The sequence below is a fragment of the Poromitra crassiceps genome (genome assembly GCF_964638095.1).
Source record: "Poromitra crassiceps genome assembly, chromosome: 2".
NCBI lineage: Eukaryota > Metazoa > Chordata > Actinopteri > Beryciformes > Melamphaidae > Poromitra > Poromitra crassiceps.
This window is the reverse complement of record NC_139624.1, coordinates 76357034-76375488: the sequence shown is the minus strand read 5'-3', so window position 1 is coordinate 76375488 and position 18455 is coordinate 76357034. Positions and strand designations below refer to the sequence as shown.

Below are 18455 nucleotides of genomic sequence, written 5' to 3'. Positions count from 1 at the left end.
TTGTGAAAACTATAAGACTCCACTTAGCCAGGTATGTAAACTAACAGTACCACCTGGATATTTGCTACCACACTGCCCCACCGTTGTAAAATTGCAACCTCTATAAAACATGCTCTAATTTACATTTGGGGGATATGTTTCACAATAATAACATATGTACATGTTCTAGACATTCTAATGATCACCCAAAAAAATATTACAGGCATTTTACTTACTTCTTTGTAAGGAATTCCGTCCAGTGAAAAAGAGAGTTGTTGCTCCGTCAACAATTTTGAAGTTGTGATGTGTCCTGGCCCTGTGGGGGGTACTTATATGCAAATATCCTGGCCAATAGCATTGCAAGACTAAACAATAGGATCCAATGATGATGTTTAGGTGAAAAAAGAACAAGAAAACAAATGATTTATACCCTTTTTTTTATAAAATACAAATGTTGTAATATTACAACCGTGGGTCTTACAGGGTTAAATAAGCACAGATGAAAAGTCAACATATTAGAATAACAAAAATCAGTAAGAAAATATTAAAATAGAATTAGAAAAATACATAATAAAATGCATATAAGTGAATGCATCGGATAGAGATACTGCAGGTCCACACATGACGCTCCCACACTGCCTCACAGTGCAAGAGCATCATGCGTGAACCCACAGCACATCCACCCGACGCACCCCCTAAAGAAAACAACCTAGCAAAAGTTCTTCGTTCAAGCCCTTGGGGTGTTCTGTCTGTAAGGTATGTATCCAAAATGCCTCTCTTTGTAACAAGGCCTTGTCTCTGTCACCCCCCCTCTTCAGTGGACTGACCTGTTCTATACCCTGGAACCTGAGGGAACACACGTCGTGACCAAACTCATTAAAATGCCTGGCGACAGAGGATTTTATATCTCTGTTTCTAATGCTACTCTTGTGTTCTGAAATGCGAGTTTTCAACTCTCTGATAGTTTTTCCAATATATACTAGCCCACATGGACACTTCAATAGATACACAACAAATTTAGTTTTACACGAGATCCTACTCTTAATCGAGTACTTTCTTCCAGAGTGAGGATGGAAGAATGTCTCTCCTCTGATCATAGCATTGCATTGAATACAGTTAAAGCAAGGAAAATTACCATTCTGTACATCAGACAAAAAATGGGAGGGGCCAGGGGGGCGTGTGTAGCAGTCAGCTCTAACGATCATATCTCGTACATTTCTTGCCCGTTTTTGAGCAAACAAGGGAGGCTCGCCAAATAAATGGCCCACTTGGGGGTCACTTTGTAAGATATTCCAGTGACTTAAAACACATTTTTTTATTTCCTGAGAAGCAGGTGAAAAAGTAGCAGCACACACTATTCTAGACCCTCGGGCAGGGGTGGACTTCGGGACCAACAGGTCCTCACGTTTCAACCCCCTAACTCTCTGTAGGCTGTTCTCAAGGATTGTGTTGTTAAAACCTTTTACCCTGAACCTTGTACATAGTTCAGCAGCCTGCTCTTCAAACATATGATCAGAACTACAAATCCTCCTAATCCTCAAAAGTTGACTGTATGGCAAACCTCTTTTGAGGCTGGGGGGATGATAGCTAGAGTAGTCCAAGAAACTATTCCTGTCTGTCTGTTTTCTATACACCTTTGTCAGTAGTTGTTCAGATTTGTTTACAGAAACATCAAGGAAGGAGACAGTGTCTTCACTGTATTCTAGAGAGAATTTAATAGATGGTAGTCTGGAATTAATATAAATATTGAACTCCTCTAGTTGAGAGTGTGTCCCAGAAAACAGAAAAAATACATCATCAATATATCTGAACCAACACTTCAAAAAAATGGAGAAGGGGTTATTATTATATACAAAGTCTTCTTCAAACTTTCCCATAAAGAGGTTCGCATAATTAGGGGAACATGGACTACCCATAGAAACTCCCTGGCATTGAAGATAGTAAGAATTCTCAAATTTAAAATAATTGCTATTAAGGATCAATTTTGACAAATCAACCAAAAAGTCAGTCGGGGGCTGAAGCGTCGATCTTCTATTCAAAAAATGTGTTAGAGCTTGTAAGCCCTCCACATGAGGAACATTAGTGTATAGACTGTTGACATCCATGGTACATAAGAATACATTCTCATCAGTGAGCTGTACAGCACCTAACCTATTCAAAAAGTCAGTGGTGTCTTTCAAGTAAGAAGGAAGATCAGATACCAACACTTTAATGTGTCTGTCAAGATATTGAGAAATAGGCTCAGTAAGAGATTGTGTGCCAGCCACAATAGGCCTACCAGGCACTGGCTCAACACAGCTCTTATGGATTTTAGGTAAAGTATAGAACACAGGTCGCACAGGGTGCTTCTGTAACAAGAATTTGAATTCGTTTTGGCTGATAAGAGAATTAGCAAGGGCTGTACTCAGAAAATGCTCAACATTCTGAAAAAATTTAAGTGTGGGGTCACCCATTAGGGGAGTATAAAAATCTGTATTACCAAGTTGTCTCAAGATCTCTGTTGTATACGCTTCTTTAGTCTGGATGACAACAGCGCCCCCTTTGTCGGCATGTTTTATAACAATAGTCGAATCAGTAGAAAGTGCACGTAATGCTTTCTTTTCTTGCAACTCTATATTAGAATAGAGTCTCATTTTATTTTTGTACAAGTGTACCTTTGTAGCTACATCCTCTTCAACCAGTCGGCAAAAGGTGGCCACGGAGGGGTTCAGGGCAGGCGGAACAAAAGTACTTTTAGCCCTCAGGCCTGGTTCAGACGTGGAAATAGGAACAGTCTGTGAAGGATTCAAAAAAGGACGTGAGTGGGGGGCTCCCTTATCAAAGAAAGCACGCAGTTTAATGTTTCTCAAAAATTTAAACATTTCAATCCTAGTTCTGAAAGAATCAGCTTTAGCAGAGGGAATAAAGGATAAACCTTTTGAGAGGATGGATGCTTCTTGTGGAGACAGGGACCTGCTGGATAGGTTGATCACGTTTTCGCCCTCTGCCGCCGATTCCCTCTCCCTCTGCCGGTGCTGGCGGTGTCGCTTGCCTCCTCTTCGGGTTGGGCGGCGTTTGAGGCCCAAATTCTGGTCTGGTACCTGCGTTGTGGGGGTACGCCTAAAAAAGGCTCCCGTCTGGAGCCCCTCATTGGCCCGTCGCTCCCCGAATCCTCCGTGGACAGCCCGTTGTAAGCTGTGTGTTCTTCTCGTCTGCGTCGGTATCTCTGATAAGATCCTGAGCCGTCTGATGACAACCAGGAATAGACACGTTTGTTCTTATAGTCAAGGGTGTCTCTGCGATATTTGTTAAGCTTCACTTCCATGACCTGCTTCTCATATGTGTCTTTCAAAGTCATACATGTTGTTTCAATAGAGGGAGAGGGAATCGGCGGCAGAGGGCGAAAACGTGATCAACCTATCCAGCAGGTCCCTGTCTCCACAAGAAGCATCCATCCTCTCAAAAGGTTTATCCTTTATTCCCTCTGCTAAAGCTGATTCTTTCAGAACTAGGATTGAAATGTTTAAATTTTTGAGAAACATTAAACTGCGTGCTTTCTTTGATAAGGGAGCCCCCCACTCACGTCCTTTTTTGAATCCTTCACAGACTGTTCCTATTTCCACGTCTGAACCAGGCCTGAGGGCTAAAAGTACTTTTGTTCCGCCTGCCCTGAACCCCTCCGTGGCCACCTTTTGCCGACTGGTTGAAGAGGATGTAGCTACAAAGGTACACTTGTACAAAAATAAAATGAGACTCTATTCTAATATAGAGTTGCAAGAAAAGAAAGCATTACGTGCACTTTCTACTGATTCGACTATTGTTATAAAACATGCCGACAAAGGGGGCGCTGTTGTCATCCAGACTAAAGAAGCGTATACAACAGAGATCTTGAGACAACTTGGTAATACAGATTTTTATACTCCCCTAATGGGTGACCCCACACTTAAATTTTTTCAGAATGTTGAGCATTTTCTGAGTACAGCCCTTGCTAATTCTCTTATCAGCCAAAACGAATTCAAATTCTTGTTACAGAAGCACCCTGTGCGACCTGTGTTCTATACTTTACCTAAAATCCATAAGAGCTGTGTTGAGCCAGTGCCTGGTAGGCCTATTGTGGCTGGCACACAATCTCTTACTGAGCCTATTTCTCAATATCTTGACAGACACATTAAAGTGTTGGTATCTGATCTTCCTTCTTACTTGAAAGACACCACTGACTTTTTGAATAGGTTAGGTGCTGTACAGCTCACTGATGAGAATGTATTCTTATGTACCATGGATGTCAACAGTCTATACACTAATGTTCCTCATGTGGAGGGCTTACAAGCTCTAACACATTTTTTGAATAGAAGATCGACGCTTCAGCCCCCGACTGACTTTTTGGTTGATTTGTCAAAATTGATCCTTAATAGCAATTATTTTAAATTTGAGAATTCTTACTATCTTCAATGCCAGGGAGTTTCTATGGGTAGTCCATGTTCCCCTAATTATGCGAACCTCTTTATGGGAAAGTTTGAAGAAGACTTTGTATATAATAATAACCCCTTCTCCATTTTTTTGAAGTGTTGGTTCAGATATATTGATGATGTATTTTTTCTGTTTTCTGGGACACACTCTCAACTAGAGGAGTTCAATATTTATATTAATTCCAGACTACCATCTATTAAATTCTCTCTAGAATACAGTGAAGACACTGTCTCCTTCCTTGATGTTTCTGTAAACAAATCTGAACAACTACTGACAAAGGTGTATAGAAAACAGACAGACAGGAATAGTTTCTTGGACTACTCTAGCTATCATCCCCCCAGCCTCAAAAGAGGTTTGCCATACAGTCAACTTTTGAGGATTAGGAGGATTTGTAGTTCTGATCATATGTTTGAAGAGCAGGCTGCTGAACTATGTACAAGGTTCAGGGTAAAAGGTTTTAACAACACAATCCTTGAGAACAGCCTACAGAGAGTTAGGGGGTTGAAACGTGAGGACCTGTTGGTCCCGAAGTCCACCCCTGCCCGAGGGTCTAGAATAGTGTGTGCTGCTACTTTTTCACCTGCTTCTCAGGAAATAAAAAAATGTGTTTTAAGTCACTGGAATATCTTACAAAGTGACCCCCAAGTGGGCCATTTATTTGGCGAGCCTCCCTTGTTTGCTCAAAAACGGGCAAGAAATGTACGAGATATGATCGTTAGAGCTGACTGCTACACACGCCCCCCTGGCCCCTCCCATTTTTTGTCTGATGTACAGAATGGTAATTTTCCTTGCTTTAACTGTATTCAATGCAATGCTATGATCAGAGGAGAGACATTCTTCCATCCTCACTCTGGAAGAAAGTACTCGATTAAGAGTAGGATCTCGTGTAAAACTAAATTTGTTGTGTATCTATTGAAGTGTCCATGTGGGCTAGTATATATTGGAAAAACTATCAGAGAGTTGAAAACTCGCATTTCAGAACACAAGAGTAGCATTAGAAACAGAGATATAAAATCCTCTGTCGCCAGGCATTTTAATGAGTTTGGTCACGACGTGTGTTCCCTCAGGTTCCAGGGTATAGAACAGGTCAGTCCACTGAAGAGGGGGGGTGACAGAGACAAGGCCTTGTTACAAAGAGAGGCATTTTGGATACATACCTTACAGACAGAACACCCCAAGGGCTTGAACGAAGAACTTTTGCTAGGTTGTTTTCTTTAGGGGGTGCGTCGGGTGGATGTGCTGTGGGTTCACGCATGATGCTCTTGCACTGTGAGGCAGTGTGGGAGCGTCATGTGTGGACCTGCAGTATCTCTATCCGATGCATTCACTTATATGCATTTTATTATGTATTTTTCTAATTCTATTTTAATATTTTCTTACTGATTTTTGTTATTCTAATATGTTGACTTTTCATCTGTGCTTATTTAACACAAGTGTGGCCATCCAGCCTCATTCTTCTCGTCTGCAAAACATTATTGCATTCCTGCTGTGTAATATATACAGACTTATATACAAGTATACTGTTTAAAATTGTACCTTTATCTCTTTTTTGATATTCTCTGATGTTTTTGATATTATATTCAGTGGTATTTTATGTTGTGAGATATTTCCTAGTACTTGATAATGTAATTGATTGTACTTCCGGTTTGACACTATTTATACGTCATGTCCGTCTTCTGTCAGCACAATGCTGAGGAAGGCTCCACGCCGAAACGTACATTGTCTTGCTTGAAGGTAAATAAAACAACCCAAAGGAATTATTTTGAGTGCTGGTTTTTTGCCCCTCTCTTATTATTTTTTGAGCCGTGCACCGTAACTTTTTGGAACTTTTGAGAGTGCTCACCAGTCGTGACTTCTAGTCACTGACTATTTGGGCACTGTAAAAAAATAAAATAATTTGCAATTCCATCGCGGGCCGCATTTTGCCCATTTGTGCTCTAGGTGCTTGTCGCTGGTCTCCTCTGGACAGTGATCATTACCATAAAACCCTCTGTACTCTGTGACTCTCTAGGTTCTGGTGGCTGGTCTCCTCTGGACAGTGACCATTACCAGTAAACCTCTCTGTACTCTGTCACTCTCTAGGTGCTGTTGGCTGGTCTCCTCTGGACAGTGACCATTACCAGTAAAACTCTCTGTATTCTGTGACTCTCTAGGTGCTGCTGGCTGGTCTTCTCTGGACAGTGACCATTACCAGTAAAACTCTCTGTACTCTGTGACTCCCTAGGTGCTGGTGGCTGGTCTCCTCTGGACAGTGACCATTACCAGTACAACTCTCTGTACTCTGTGACTCTCTAGGTGCTGGTGGCTGGTCTCCTCTGGACAGTGACCATTACCAGTAAAACTCTCTGTACTCTGTGACTCTCTAGGTGCTGCTGGCTGGTCTCCTCTGGACAGTGACCATTACCAGTAAAACTCTCTGTACTCTGTGACTCTCTAGGTGCTGCTGGCTGGTCTCCTCTGGACAGTGACCATTACCAGTAAAACTCTCTGTACTCTGTGACTCTCTAGGTGCTGCTGGCTGGTCTCCTCTGGACAGTGACCATTACCAGTAAACTCTCTGTACTCTGTGACTCTCTAGGTGCTGGTGGCTGGTCTCCTCTGGACAGTGACCATTACCAGTAAAACTCTCTGTACTCTGTGACTCTCTAGGTGCTGCTGGCTGGTCTCCTCTGGACAGTGACCATTACCAGTAAAACTCTCTGTACTCTGTGACTCTCTAGGTGCTGCTGGCTGGTCTCCTCTGGACAGTGACCATTACCAGTAAAACTCTCTGTACTCTGTGACTCTCTAGGTGCTGCTGGATGGTCTCCTCTGGACAGTGACCATTACCAGTAAACTCTCTGTACTCTGTGACTCTCTAGGTGCTGGTGGCTGCTCTCCTCTGGACAGTGATCTTTACCAGTAAAACTATCTGTACTCTGTGACTCTCTAGGTGCTGGTGGCTGGTCTCCTCTGGACAGTGACCATTACCATAAAACCCTCTGTACTCTGTGACTCTCTAGGTGCTGGTGGCTGGTCTCCTCTGGACAGTGATCATTAGGCTACCAGTCAAACGCTCTGTACTCTGTGACTCTCTAGGTGCTGGTGGCTGGTCTCCTCTGGACAGTGACCATTACCAGTAAACTCTCTGTACTCTGTGACTCTCTAGGTTCTGGTGGCTGGTCTCCTCTGGACAGTGACCATTACCAGTAAAACTCTCTGTACTCTGTCACTCTCTAGGTGCTGCTGGCTGGTCTCCTCTGGACAGTGACCATTACCAGTAAACTCTCTGTACTCTGTGACTCTCTAGGTGCTGGTGGCTGGTCTCCTCTGGACAGTGATCATTACCAGTGGCTACAGGTGGACCTGGGCTCCAGGAAGCAGGTGACGGCCATAGCAACGCAGGGCCGCTACAGCAGCTCTGATTGGACGACGCAGTACCGTCTCCTCTACAGCGACACAGGGAGGAACTGGAAACCCTATCACCAGGATGGCAACATATGGGTGAGTGGACAAGTGTGTGTTTTTGTGTGTTGGTGTATGTCTGTGTTTGAGAGTGTGTGTAATTCATGGCCCCCTGCTGGCAGTTAGAGGACTACAAACAGTAAGACCGTCAACACAGAGCTAAAGTAACAGTTGTCTTGTTTTTGTTTTGGCTGATATTTCGCAGTCACCATATCCAGAGGTGATGCTATTAGTATGCATGGTCACTTAAAAGTTCTGATTAGAAATGTTTGTTTTTTTACTTCACCCGTTTATTCTTATACTAGTGTATGATTAAATTGTTAAATTATTCAAGAGTGTGTGTGGTCTAAAAACGAATGGTTAGAGAGGACCCTTTATTGGGGCAGGAGAGCAACCCGCACTGCTTTTACAAAATGTATGTTTTCTTAGCATTTTTATTTAACACGCAAAGTCTTGCTCTTCACCCGCAGTCAAACCCAGAGCCGAGCGCCTTTTGTACGCGGAAAACTCTGTCAGTCCTGTCTGGTTCATATACATACTCTAATTAGTATAATCTAATTTTTATTTTTTTTATTATTTACTTTTTTATACTTTTTATTTATAGAAGATGGTCCATTACAGTAGTCCTCACAAATAATGAGTAAAGTTACAGCAAAAGGAACATATGATGATCATCATATCTACTGCATGTCCCCCCACCCACCCCTCAGTCCCCACACATTTCCCTAAAAAAACAAAAATTTAAGCAATCAAAACGAAAAACAAACAAACAAGAAACATACATTAATGTGTGCATACCTACATACATACATACACATACATATACATACTCACATAGGTCCTCATTTTTATATGTATAGGACATTGTGGAATACATATCTACTTACTATTCTACAAGTGTTATCACCTAGATGCACTCTTACATTACTGTAGGTCATATGGTTAGTGTCCTCATTCTTACATACATATACAGTCACACCCATATACACAGCTATCCATCCATACACACACATGCCACCTCCATACATACATACATACGTTTCCACCTCCTCACGGACCCACTTCCATCCACCCTGCACACACACCTATATATCCATATATATAAGTAAGCACAGAGAAAGAAAAGGACAAAAACAAAAACAATAATAAAGCAAAGAAACAAAAGTTAATGAAACAGAAGGGAAAAAAAAAAAAAAAAAAAACTAGTAAAGCAAAAAAAAAGAAAAAAAAGAAATGGTACATAGTTGGGTTTCACTCGGGGAGCATCTTAAAATATGCGTTTTTCTATATTTCTATATCCCCTCTTTTTATTATATTCCATCTTGTCTCAAACAGTTCCGTTAGGTTTCTAATGTTATGATTGATCCTCTCCATTTTATAAATGTCGCTAATTGTATTCTTCCATTTCGTAATTTGTGGTAGTTCTGGTTTCAGCCAGTTTTTTGTTATTTGCTTAAGTGCTGCTACTCTTAAGATTCTATAGAGGTATTTATCCCCTTGTTGTAAAAGCAATTGTGGTAGTCTACCCAGTAGGATTTGCTCAGGGCCCAAATTAAGTTTGCACTGAAAAATGTTGTCCATAGTTTCGCCTATTTGGGTCCAAAATTGTTTTAACACCGGACAGGAGAAAAAAAAATGTGTGTGGTTGGCATCTGCCTCCCCACAATTCCGCCAACAGTCTGTGGTAATTTCGTTAGAGTATTTTGCTTGAATAACAGGCGTGATAAAAAAACGTAGCTGAATTTTCCAGGAATACTCTCTCCAGATAAGAGAACTTGTTGTTTTCCATGAGTTATTGCTCATGTCCTTCCATATTTCTGGGGTTAGCGTACAGTTAAGTTCTTTCTCCCAGTTGGAAATTGCCTTGATTTCATGCCTTCTAGGTTTTTCTTCTATTATACGGTAAATCTGGCCAAGGATATTTTTGGTGTTGACTTTGCTGGATGTTTTTATTACACAGGTTATTAAAGGATGTATTTCCTTTGTTGTTTTATTTAAGCCCATTTCTTTAATCAGATAGTTTCTAATTTGAAAATACTTGTAAAAATTTGTTTTTGGTAAATTATATATTTTTGATAAATTTTCGAAGCTATCTATTCCCTTATCTGTAACTATTTGATTATATCGAATCAAGCCTTTGCTTGCCCAGTTTTTGAAAATGTTATCATTGAGGGTTGGTGTAAATTCCCTGTCCATAGCGATTTCTCTTAAAAATATCAGGTCCTTCTGAAATTCCTTCGTTTTTGTTACTTCTGTCCAGGCCTTTATTGTGCTCTTTACATATGTATTTTCAATTTTGTCAATCTCCTTCTTTGTCATTTTAGCAGATATATACATGTTCCAGTATTTACCCATCTGTTGAAGTTCCATTTGTTTCCATTTTGCTATGGATTGTTTACATAACCAGTTGGTGATTGGTTTAATCAAAGCGGCATAATAGTAATTAATGAAATTTGGTAGAGCAAGTCCCCCATTTAATTTGGTTAATTTAAGTGTTTTCAATTTTATCCGAGGTTTTCTTCCTCCCCAAATAAAATTTGTGAGGGTTTTATCCCATTGATTAAAGATTTTTTTTGGTATGAAAATTGGCAGGTTTTGGAACAAGAAAAGAAACCTTGGCAGTATATTTGTTTTAATTACCTCAATTCTCTCTATTAATGATAATGGTATTAATGTCCATTTATTAAGGTCACGTTTAATCTGGGTCTCCAATGTTTCAAAGTTATACTGGTATAAATTATTAGGCTCCTGACAGATCATTACCCCTAAGTATTTCAGTTTGTTTTGGACCCATCTAAGTTTATATTTCGCTTTTATGGTTTGTGATATTGATTGTCCAACTACCATAGCTTCTGATTTACCCATATTTAGTTTGTAGTCAGATACTACACTATATTGTTTTATTTCCTCCATAACTGCCTCCAATGATTGTGGAATGTTAGTCAAAAAGAGGATGAGATCATCTGCGTAAATTGCCAATTTATGTTCTTCTTGTTCCACTGTCAATCCTTGTATTTTACAATTTTGTCTTATTTTCTCTGCAAAAGGTTCCATTGCTAAAATAAAGATGAGGGGAGACAAGGGGTCACCCTGGCTTGTGCCCCGAGAGAGGTTAAAGGAGTCTGATATTGTGCCATTTACCCGTATTCTTGCCTTAGGAGTATTATATATAATCTTTAACCAGCTAATAAAAGTTTAGTTAAATTTAAATTTTTGGCACACTTCAAATATGAAGGGCCAAGACACTCTATCAAATGCCTTCTCGGCGTCTAGGGTTAGGATAAGCATTTGTTGTTTTGATTTTGAAGAGTTTTCTATTATGTTCAGGGTTCTTCTGACATTGTCTCCTAGAGTTCTATTAGGAACAAAGCCAGTTTGGTCTGGATTTATAATCATGGGAGTAATAATTTGTAGTCTTTTTGCAATGATAGAGGTAAGTAATTTATGGTCTACATTTAATAAAGATATTGGGCGGTATGAGGCACAGTCTTCTAATTCTTTACCTTCCTTATGGATTAACGTAATGATTGCCATATCCCATGTATTTGCATATTGATTATTCTCTAACGCCCAGTTGTAGGATTTGCATAGCAGGGGTACTAATAGCGATTGAAATTCCTTATAAAACTCATTTGTGAAGCCATCACTTCCTGGGGATTTTTCATTTTTTGTCTTTTTTATGATTTCTAATAATTCGGACTCCTTTATTGGGTTAGTTAGTTGATTATTTTGTTCTTCTGTTACTTCTGGTAAGATAATAGTTTCCAAATATTTATGTATTTTTTCTATAAGATTTTCTTGTAATTCCGGAGTATACAGTTTCTGGTAAAATTTGACAAATTCTTTAGCTATTTCAGACCTTTTTATTAACTCATTCATGGCCAGTTTAGGACTGCCAATATTTAGCACAGGCCAAAGATTTTCATAATTGTTGGTCATCTTTCAAGACCCACAGTAAATTATCTATTAGCACCAAAGTGATTTGCAATACCTCAAAATGAAGATGTAGGTCTCTGGGTTCACCAGGAAAAAAAAAGTGAGCTTTTAGCATGTTCTGTACTCTACTTATAGCCATTTATATACACCCTGCTTTCACCAAAAAGGTCTCTCTTGAGAAGACAAATAGGAGAAAAGTCCATTTGTGTAAAATACACAATCTCAGGCAGAACTCGCTCTCAATTCTTTTATTTTGAACTGTATTGACATCAGACATGTAAATATTATTTGTTATGACACAAATGACAAAATATATATATATATATATATATATATATATATACACATGAAGTGCTTTTTTTTTTACATACAGTGAGTGTGCAGACAGACACACAGACAGACAGACAGACAGACAGACAGACAGACACACAGACAGACAGACAGACAGACAGACACACACACACACACACACACACACACACACACACACACACACGATCCCCCTTTTATCTTCGTTGCGTGATTTCTAACCCCACATAGGATAAGCAATAACCACGCCCTGTGGCGCCGGGATTGGCCAGGAGCAACACTGGAGGGCACGCAGCCCAGCGATTTCATGAACCAACTGAATAGCTCTTGAGAACGGACAGCGGGCTGCTGTGACTGCCGCTTCTGCCTTGTTAGCTGTTCGTGTGTTTATTTTGTTTTGTTCTGGTCCACCCGTCCTCGTCCATGTCTCCCTGTCCTATCCTCCCTGCTATTTGATCGTTCCCGTTTTCCCCTCGGCTATTCAACACTTCCTCACCGCCCTCTGGATTACCCGTCAAACTGATCGATCATTTCCTCATTCCTCCGATGATCAAACACATCTCTCTGGATTACTTTCTCCCGTTTTCTCCCGGCTGGCACAGAGTAAGGCGACCAGCTCGTGCAGCGCGCCGAGGGGCGTTTCAATGGCGTTTCTCCTGTCTGCACAAGGAAGCGTTTATCCGTTTTCTGATTTTCCTCCTGCTCAATTTCAAAACAACAGCTGCGGTATGTGTTTGTGACATAGGGACCTGATACTATGTCACAGGCTGGGGAAGTGTTTGAACTACGCCCTGTACTAATAAAAACAAAAACACGTCAAACACGTCTTTGGCGTGGATGGCTATTTCTGATAACACGTCAAAGACGTCTTTGGCGGTGAATGAGTTAATATATTACCAGAACTGTCTTTAATTTTTAGGATCCGAGCTTTATTACTCTGTCTTCGTAACCTCCATGCTAGCGTTTTCTGGGCCCTTGGTCCACTATCATAATACTTTTGCTTAGTAAATGCGAGTGCTTTTTCTATATGTTCCATATCCAGAAGATCTATTTGTTTTTTAATTTGATCTATTTAATCTAGTATTTGTTATAGTATAATCTAATTAGCTCGTCCTTATTCAACCACTCATGGCTTCATCATAGACTCCTAGTTGGAAAATACAATGTTAAAACCAAATGTGGTAATGAGGCATTACAGCAGTCTATTCTTTGGCGTTGTATAAAAGTGATCTCTCTGCAGCTACAGCCACCTGTATCGCAGACGCCTCCCATTCCAAACCAGCCGTCGCTTCCTTCACCACGCTGTTAGCAAGCACATTAGCTCGTTAGCTAATGGCTTAATGAGCCACGCCTTTCACTGGTGCTGTATGGCAGAGGGCTACAGGTGAAAACAAAACAGGCTTTCATTGAGGAGAGGAGCAGCAGAATCGCCATGACTCTAAAACTACATTAATAACATTTTTACCATGTTAGTCAGCAGAAATCTAAAACCCACAAGTAAGGGGGGAGGAGAGGGGTGAGGTACGTTTGAATATTAAACCCCATTTTCAGCAGCAGATAGCTATATCATCATTCTCTCTTATGGGGCTGTTAGCCGCGGTGACAAAATATGGATCTTTTACAGCTGAAAGTAAATTAAGCTGTTGTTTCTGTGCGCTGCATCATCATTGTTATGATTATTATTTATTCAGGAGTGTTTTGCCCCTGCCATTACCCCTGATTCATTGCCTCTAATATTTCTGCAAATATTCTCAGACCACATTAATCTTTCGGGTGCTTTTACTGTATAGCTAACTTTTGTTTGCTTTTTTGCCTGGATGTATGACATATATATTGCTTTTTAATTTATCGCCAGTGTAATTCAAAATATTTCTCATGTAAACAAATATAGAGCCACTAATTTTAAGCAGAGCATTATGCCATCAATAACCCCCAGTGCAGTAACAAGCAAGATCGGGGCCGTTTGTCTTTCTTGTCTAAATAACCAATGCCGCAATCACACTGTATCCGAAATCGCCACCGCGCATAAATTCCGCTCGAGCAGGAGCCTGGCCGTTCACACCAGAAGCGCTCTGTTTTGCTCTGTGCTGTCACAACTTGCACTGGCTTCCTGCCTGGCTTCACACAATCACTCGCGTAAAAAATAGACCAGATGCCGAAACTATTGCTGCACGGTGCGAGCCACCCGCGCCGCACCGTGCCCAGCTTGAACCAGTGTTGATTTTGGCAGCTGTTTTAGATTTAGTCTTAGTCTTTGGACGAAAACGCTTATTAGTTTTAGTCACATTTTAGTCATTTCTATCCTTGATAGTTTTAGTCTAGTTTTAGTTTTTATCAGTGAAAATAGGTAGTGGACGAACATTTTTCGCCATAGTTTTCGTCGACGAAATTAACACTGGTCTGAATGCTCTAATCTGTTAACAAGGGCACCGAAATGAAACTGGCTGTTCTTCCAGACCGTAACTCAGAAATATTGCACAGCTAGGATGGTGATGGTGATATCTCCATTACGTCGTTTCAGCTGCTAGGAAGATGACAGGAGTTAATTATTGTTTTAGTTTGTGTGTTTGTTCGTTCATTTCTAATTATTTTATTGTAAGGCACCATAAGACAGTATTTATTATTTAGGCAAAACTTGAAAGCTGCTGGAATCTGTCATTAACTCAAAGAGGCAAGGAAAATGCACAAATACACATATAAATGGTAAATGGACTGCATTTATATAGCGCTTTTATCCAAAGCGCTTTACAATGTGCCTACATTCACCCATTCACACACCGAAGGCGGCAAGCTGCCACGCAGGGTGCCAGCACAGCCATCGGGAGCAATTTGGGGTTCAGTGTCTTGCCCAAGGACACTTCGACATGCGGACTGGAGGAGCCGGGGATCGAACCACCGACCTTCTGATTGGTGGACGACCCGCTCTACCTTCTGAGCCACAGCCGCCCCATATACGTATATATGCGTGAATGTGCCCATGCTCGTGCGGGCACGCACACGCACACACACACACACACACACACACACACACACACAACCCTACCACCTCAACAGCTCGCTGATTGTTCAGATGTTCTATTGCAAAATGTTATACAGCTGTCTGTGTATAGATACAGTATGTATGTTATCACTCCCTGAGTGTTTCTGTGTGTGTGTGTGTGTGTGTGTGTGTGTGTGTGTGTGTGTGTGTGTGTGTGTGTGTGTGTGTGTGCGTGTGTATGTGCACACGCCCACGTCTATGTGTGTGTGAGAGAGAGAGAAACATGAATGAAGCGCCCCACCATCCCCCATACCTCCAATCAATACCACTGATAGCTATGAGATGATCACCACTTTCCCTATCTCTCTCTCTCTCTCTCTCTCTCTCTTTCTCTCTCTCTCTCTCTCTCTCTCTCTCTCTCTCTCACACACACACACACACACCTGCTTTACAGGCCCTGTTTTAGCCCATTCAATCACTGGATGAGATTCACAGCATTCTCCAGGGAGCAGCCTGCCTGTCGCACGCACGCAACAACAACAACAACTTCCTGCCTGTCCCGCACGTTTATGCACCAAGGTTCTAATCAGGAACCTTTTGGAACCAATCAGCCTCTGTTGTTACTCTCTCACTCTGATGACTTAACTCCTTCACTGCCAGGCAGAAGGGGGCAACACTCAGTCAACGTGAGGCTGTGGATGTCCTGATGTTAGGTGCAGCTGTTTGTGTGATTCAGAGGGGAGGAGAATAGATACAGGCCTGGTGACTGCACTATTGGATTTGTGAAAAATCATCTTTTTAATGCCTCGCTGATGTACTACTGATGAGTCACACTGACAGTGATGAAGTACTGCCATGACTTCAGTCCCCAACTCCCAAAACAGAGGACGACGCCTATGAGGCCATCAATACTATTGCTTTCATGCCAGAATTAATTGATTATACAGACATGATGAAAGAGGAATACTGTCGCTAAGGCTTATGATAGATGACGGGCTATAGTTGAACTAACTGCATTGCAATGGTAGTGGTGGTCTGAGTAGATGTTTTTTAGTTCTTATTTATCTATCACATACAGGAGCGTTACCAAAATGAAAATTGCACACCTACTCTTTCAATATGGCTGGCAAAGAAATTGAATTATCTCAATTGTAATCAAAATGCTTTAATCATAATGCTATGATCCAGTCTAGAAGTCTCAGAGTTGCATTCAGCGGTTACAGCCTCATCCTTCCTGAACTTTAATGCATGTCTCAGCAGGGGCATTAAAAACTAAATGGTGGGTATTCTGTGAAACCGAGGGAAATAAAGATGTATCTCATTAAAACTCAATTAACTTAACAAACATTTGTGCTCATTTCCCTCCCACACACTAGTTACCATAACTATTCAGATGTTGCCAGGAGGCCCTCTCCCACAGTCGGGAGATTGACATCGCACTTATTTCATTATTAATTTAATTATTCATGTGAATGCGAAGCTTGAAAGCCCCAAGTATTCTGGCTCAGTTGAATATAATGTATGTGTCCAATATACTAGCATAGCCGGGGCAGCAAATCTTTAGTTGATACATGATGAGACAGGGACACATTAATAACACTTAGATGCTGGCCCAATGAAAAATAGCCCTCTATATATTTTTGCTCTCACAGCTTTTCTCAAACATGGCGTGAGTTCTCGCCCCCGAAAATTGCCTCCCACAAAGTGTTGTGAAGTGGCCTAAAAATGGCCTGCTTCGTCCAGTTTCATTTACCTCTATTTTTTATTGTTTTGCCGCTAGCGCCTCTGAGCAAAGTAGACAGCTCAGGATTTGATGGCAGGCAAGCCATGCATGTTTGTGTGTATGTGTTTGTGTATATGCTGTTGGGGTCAGGGGTCAGATGCCTCCATGGACCAAAACTGTCATACCAGACAGAGAAAAATAATGCATGCTAAATATAAAAGATAAAAATCCAATCTTGAAAAGCACCTAAGCAGCACTATAGAACACACCTGTCAATTGTTCCTCTTTTGATTATGTCATAATAACACTTTATACACTATTCAGCAGTGCATCCTGCAGATGTTCTCCATGATATCTGGGCACATACTTGCATTTATCAACAAATATCTCACTGTGGAAAAAACACAGCAGAAGTCAAATCTGGACATAAAAACAAAAACAAAAACGTGTTTGGATTGACAGATAAAAAGTGGCTTGGTTGTAATGGAAATGGCATATGGCCCAGATACTTTTTAAGCCGGTCCTCTAGGAAACACATGACCTCAGTTGGCATCTTGAGAGTAGGCCTGTGGCCCATTTTGGCCCACACTTGAAGAAACCAGGCCATAAGACATGGTGCGAGTGAATCCATAACTCTGACAGAACATCTATTCTACCTGATATCATACAGTAGCGTTTGGTAAACACTTTGATATCCTGCTGTCCTGCAGTATCAAGAGTGGATATCTTTCTTTTATGGGTGGCCACAGTACGAATCAAATCCATATCCCCTGGAATTGATAGTGCCACGCTCTCTCCTTGGTGCTACAGAGGGTCACCGTGCAACAATCCTACATAATATACAGGATTTCCCAAACACTTCCTCTTTGGGTATGGAGCAACAGGATGCAGGGCTAGAGAGAGGGTTACAGAGAAAGTATTTCAACAGGAGGACAAGTGAAAAGAGAAGTTCTCTACAGGGATCTAAGAGGCCATTTCTACCTGGCACCCAAAATGGGTGTCCTCTCAATCCGCATACAGTTGCTGTATCCAGATTGAGAGGACACATTGCATTTACACTTGTGTTCAATGTGTACACAATGTGTCCCTGATCGATCAGATTGCAATCAATTTGAAAGTACAGGTGTAAACGCCTCCAAGACACATTGAAGACGGATTGCAATCTGATCGGCCAAACTACCTCCAGAGTTGGTCAGGTACCGTCAGGGATGCATTGTGTACACATTGATCACAAGTGTGTCCTCTCAATCTGCATACAGCAACTGTATGCTGATTGAGAGGACACCCGTTTTGGGTGATCAGATTGCAATCAGATTGCAATCTGATCACCCAAAATGCCAGGTGTAAATGAAATCAAGCTAATGTGGTCAAGCACTATCCGATTGCAATCTGATCAGAGAAAACGCATGTTAGTGCCAGGTGTAAATGGCCTCTAGTGTCACATTGCCATTATACAGTGTTCTCTTATGGGCTGGTGTTTTAGCAGCTAATATAGCAGGGCTCAGGTGTTGGAGCGCTTCTGAACCGGAGACAGGAGGTGTGATGAGGTCACACTTTGGGGAAGTAACACATCTCTACTTTGATCAACAGGGCTCTGCATGATTTGCTGTGTTCCCTCCCTGTGCTGCCGCCTGTGAC

At 41.3% G+C, this 18455-nt stretch overlaps 1 protein-coding gene across 1 annotated transcript in view; it reads left to right on the top strand.

Annotated features, from left to right (window-relative positions):
- Positions 1–18455, top strand: part of LOC310796483 (contactin-associated protein-like 2) — a gene marked incomplete at both ends in the record, with an annotated part of 775066 nt that overhangs the window by 310978 nt on the left and 445633 nt on the right. Inside the window, one exon of the mRNA XM_083658673.1 lies at positions 7715–7908. Coding sequence (XP_083514799.1) covers positions 7715–7908 — 194 coding nt within the window. The remainder of the gene's footprint in view (positions 1–7714; positions 7909–18455) is intronic.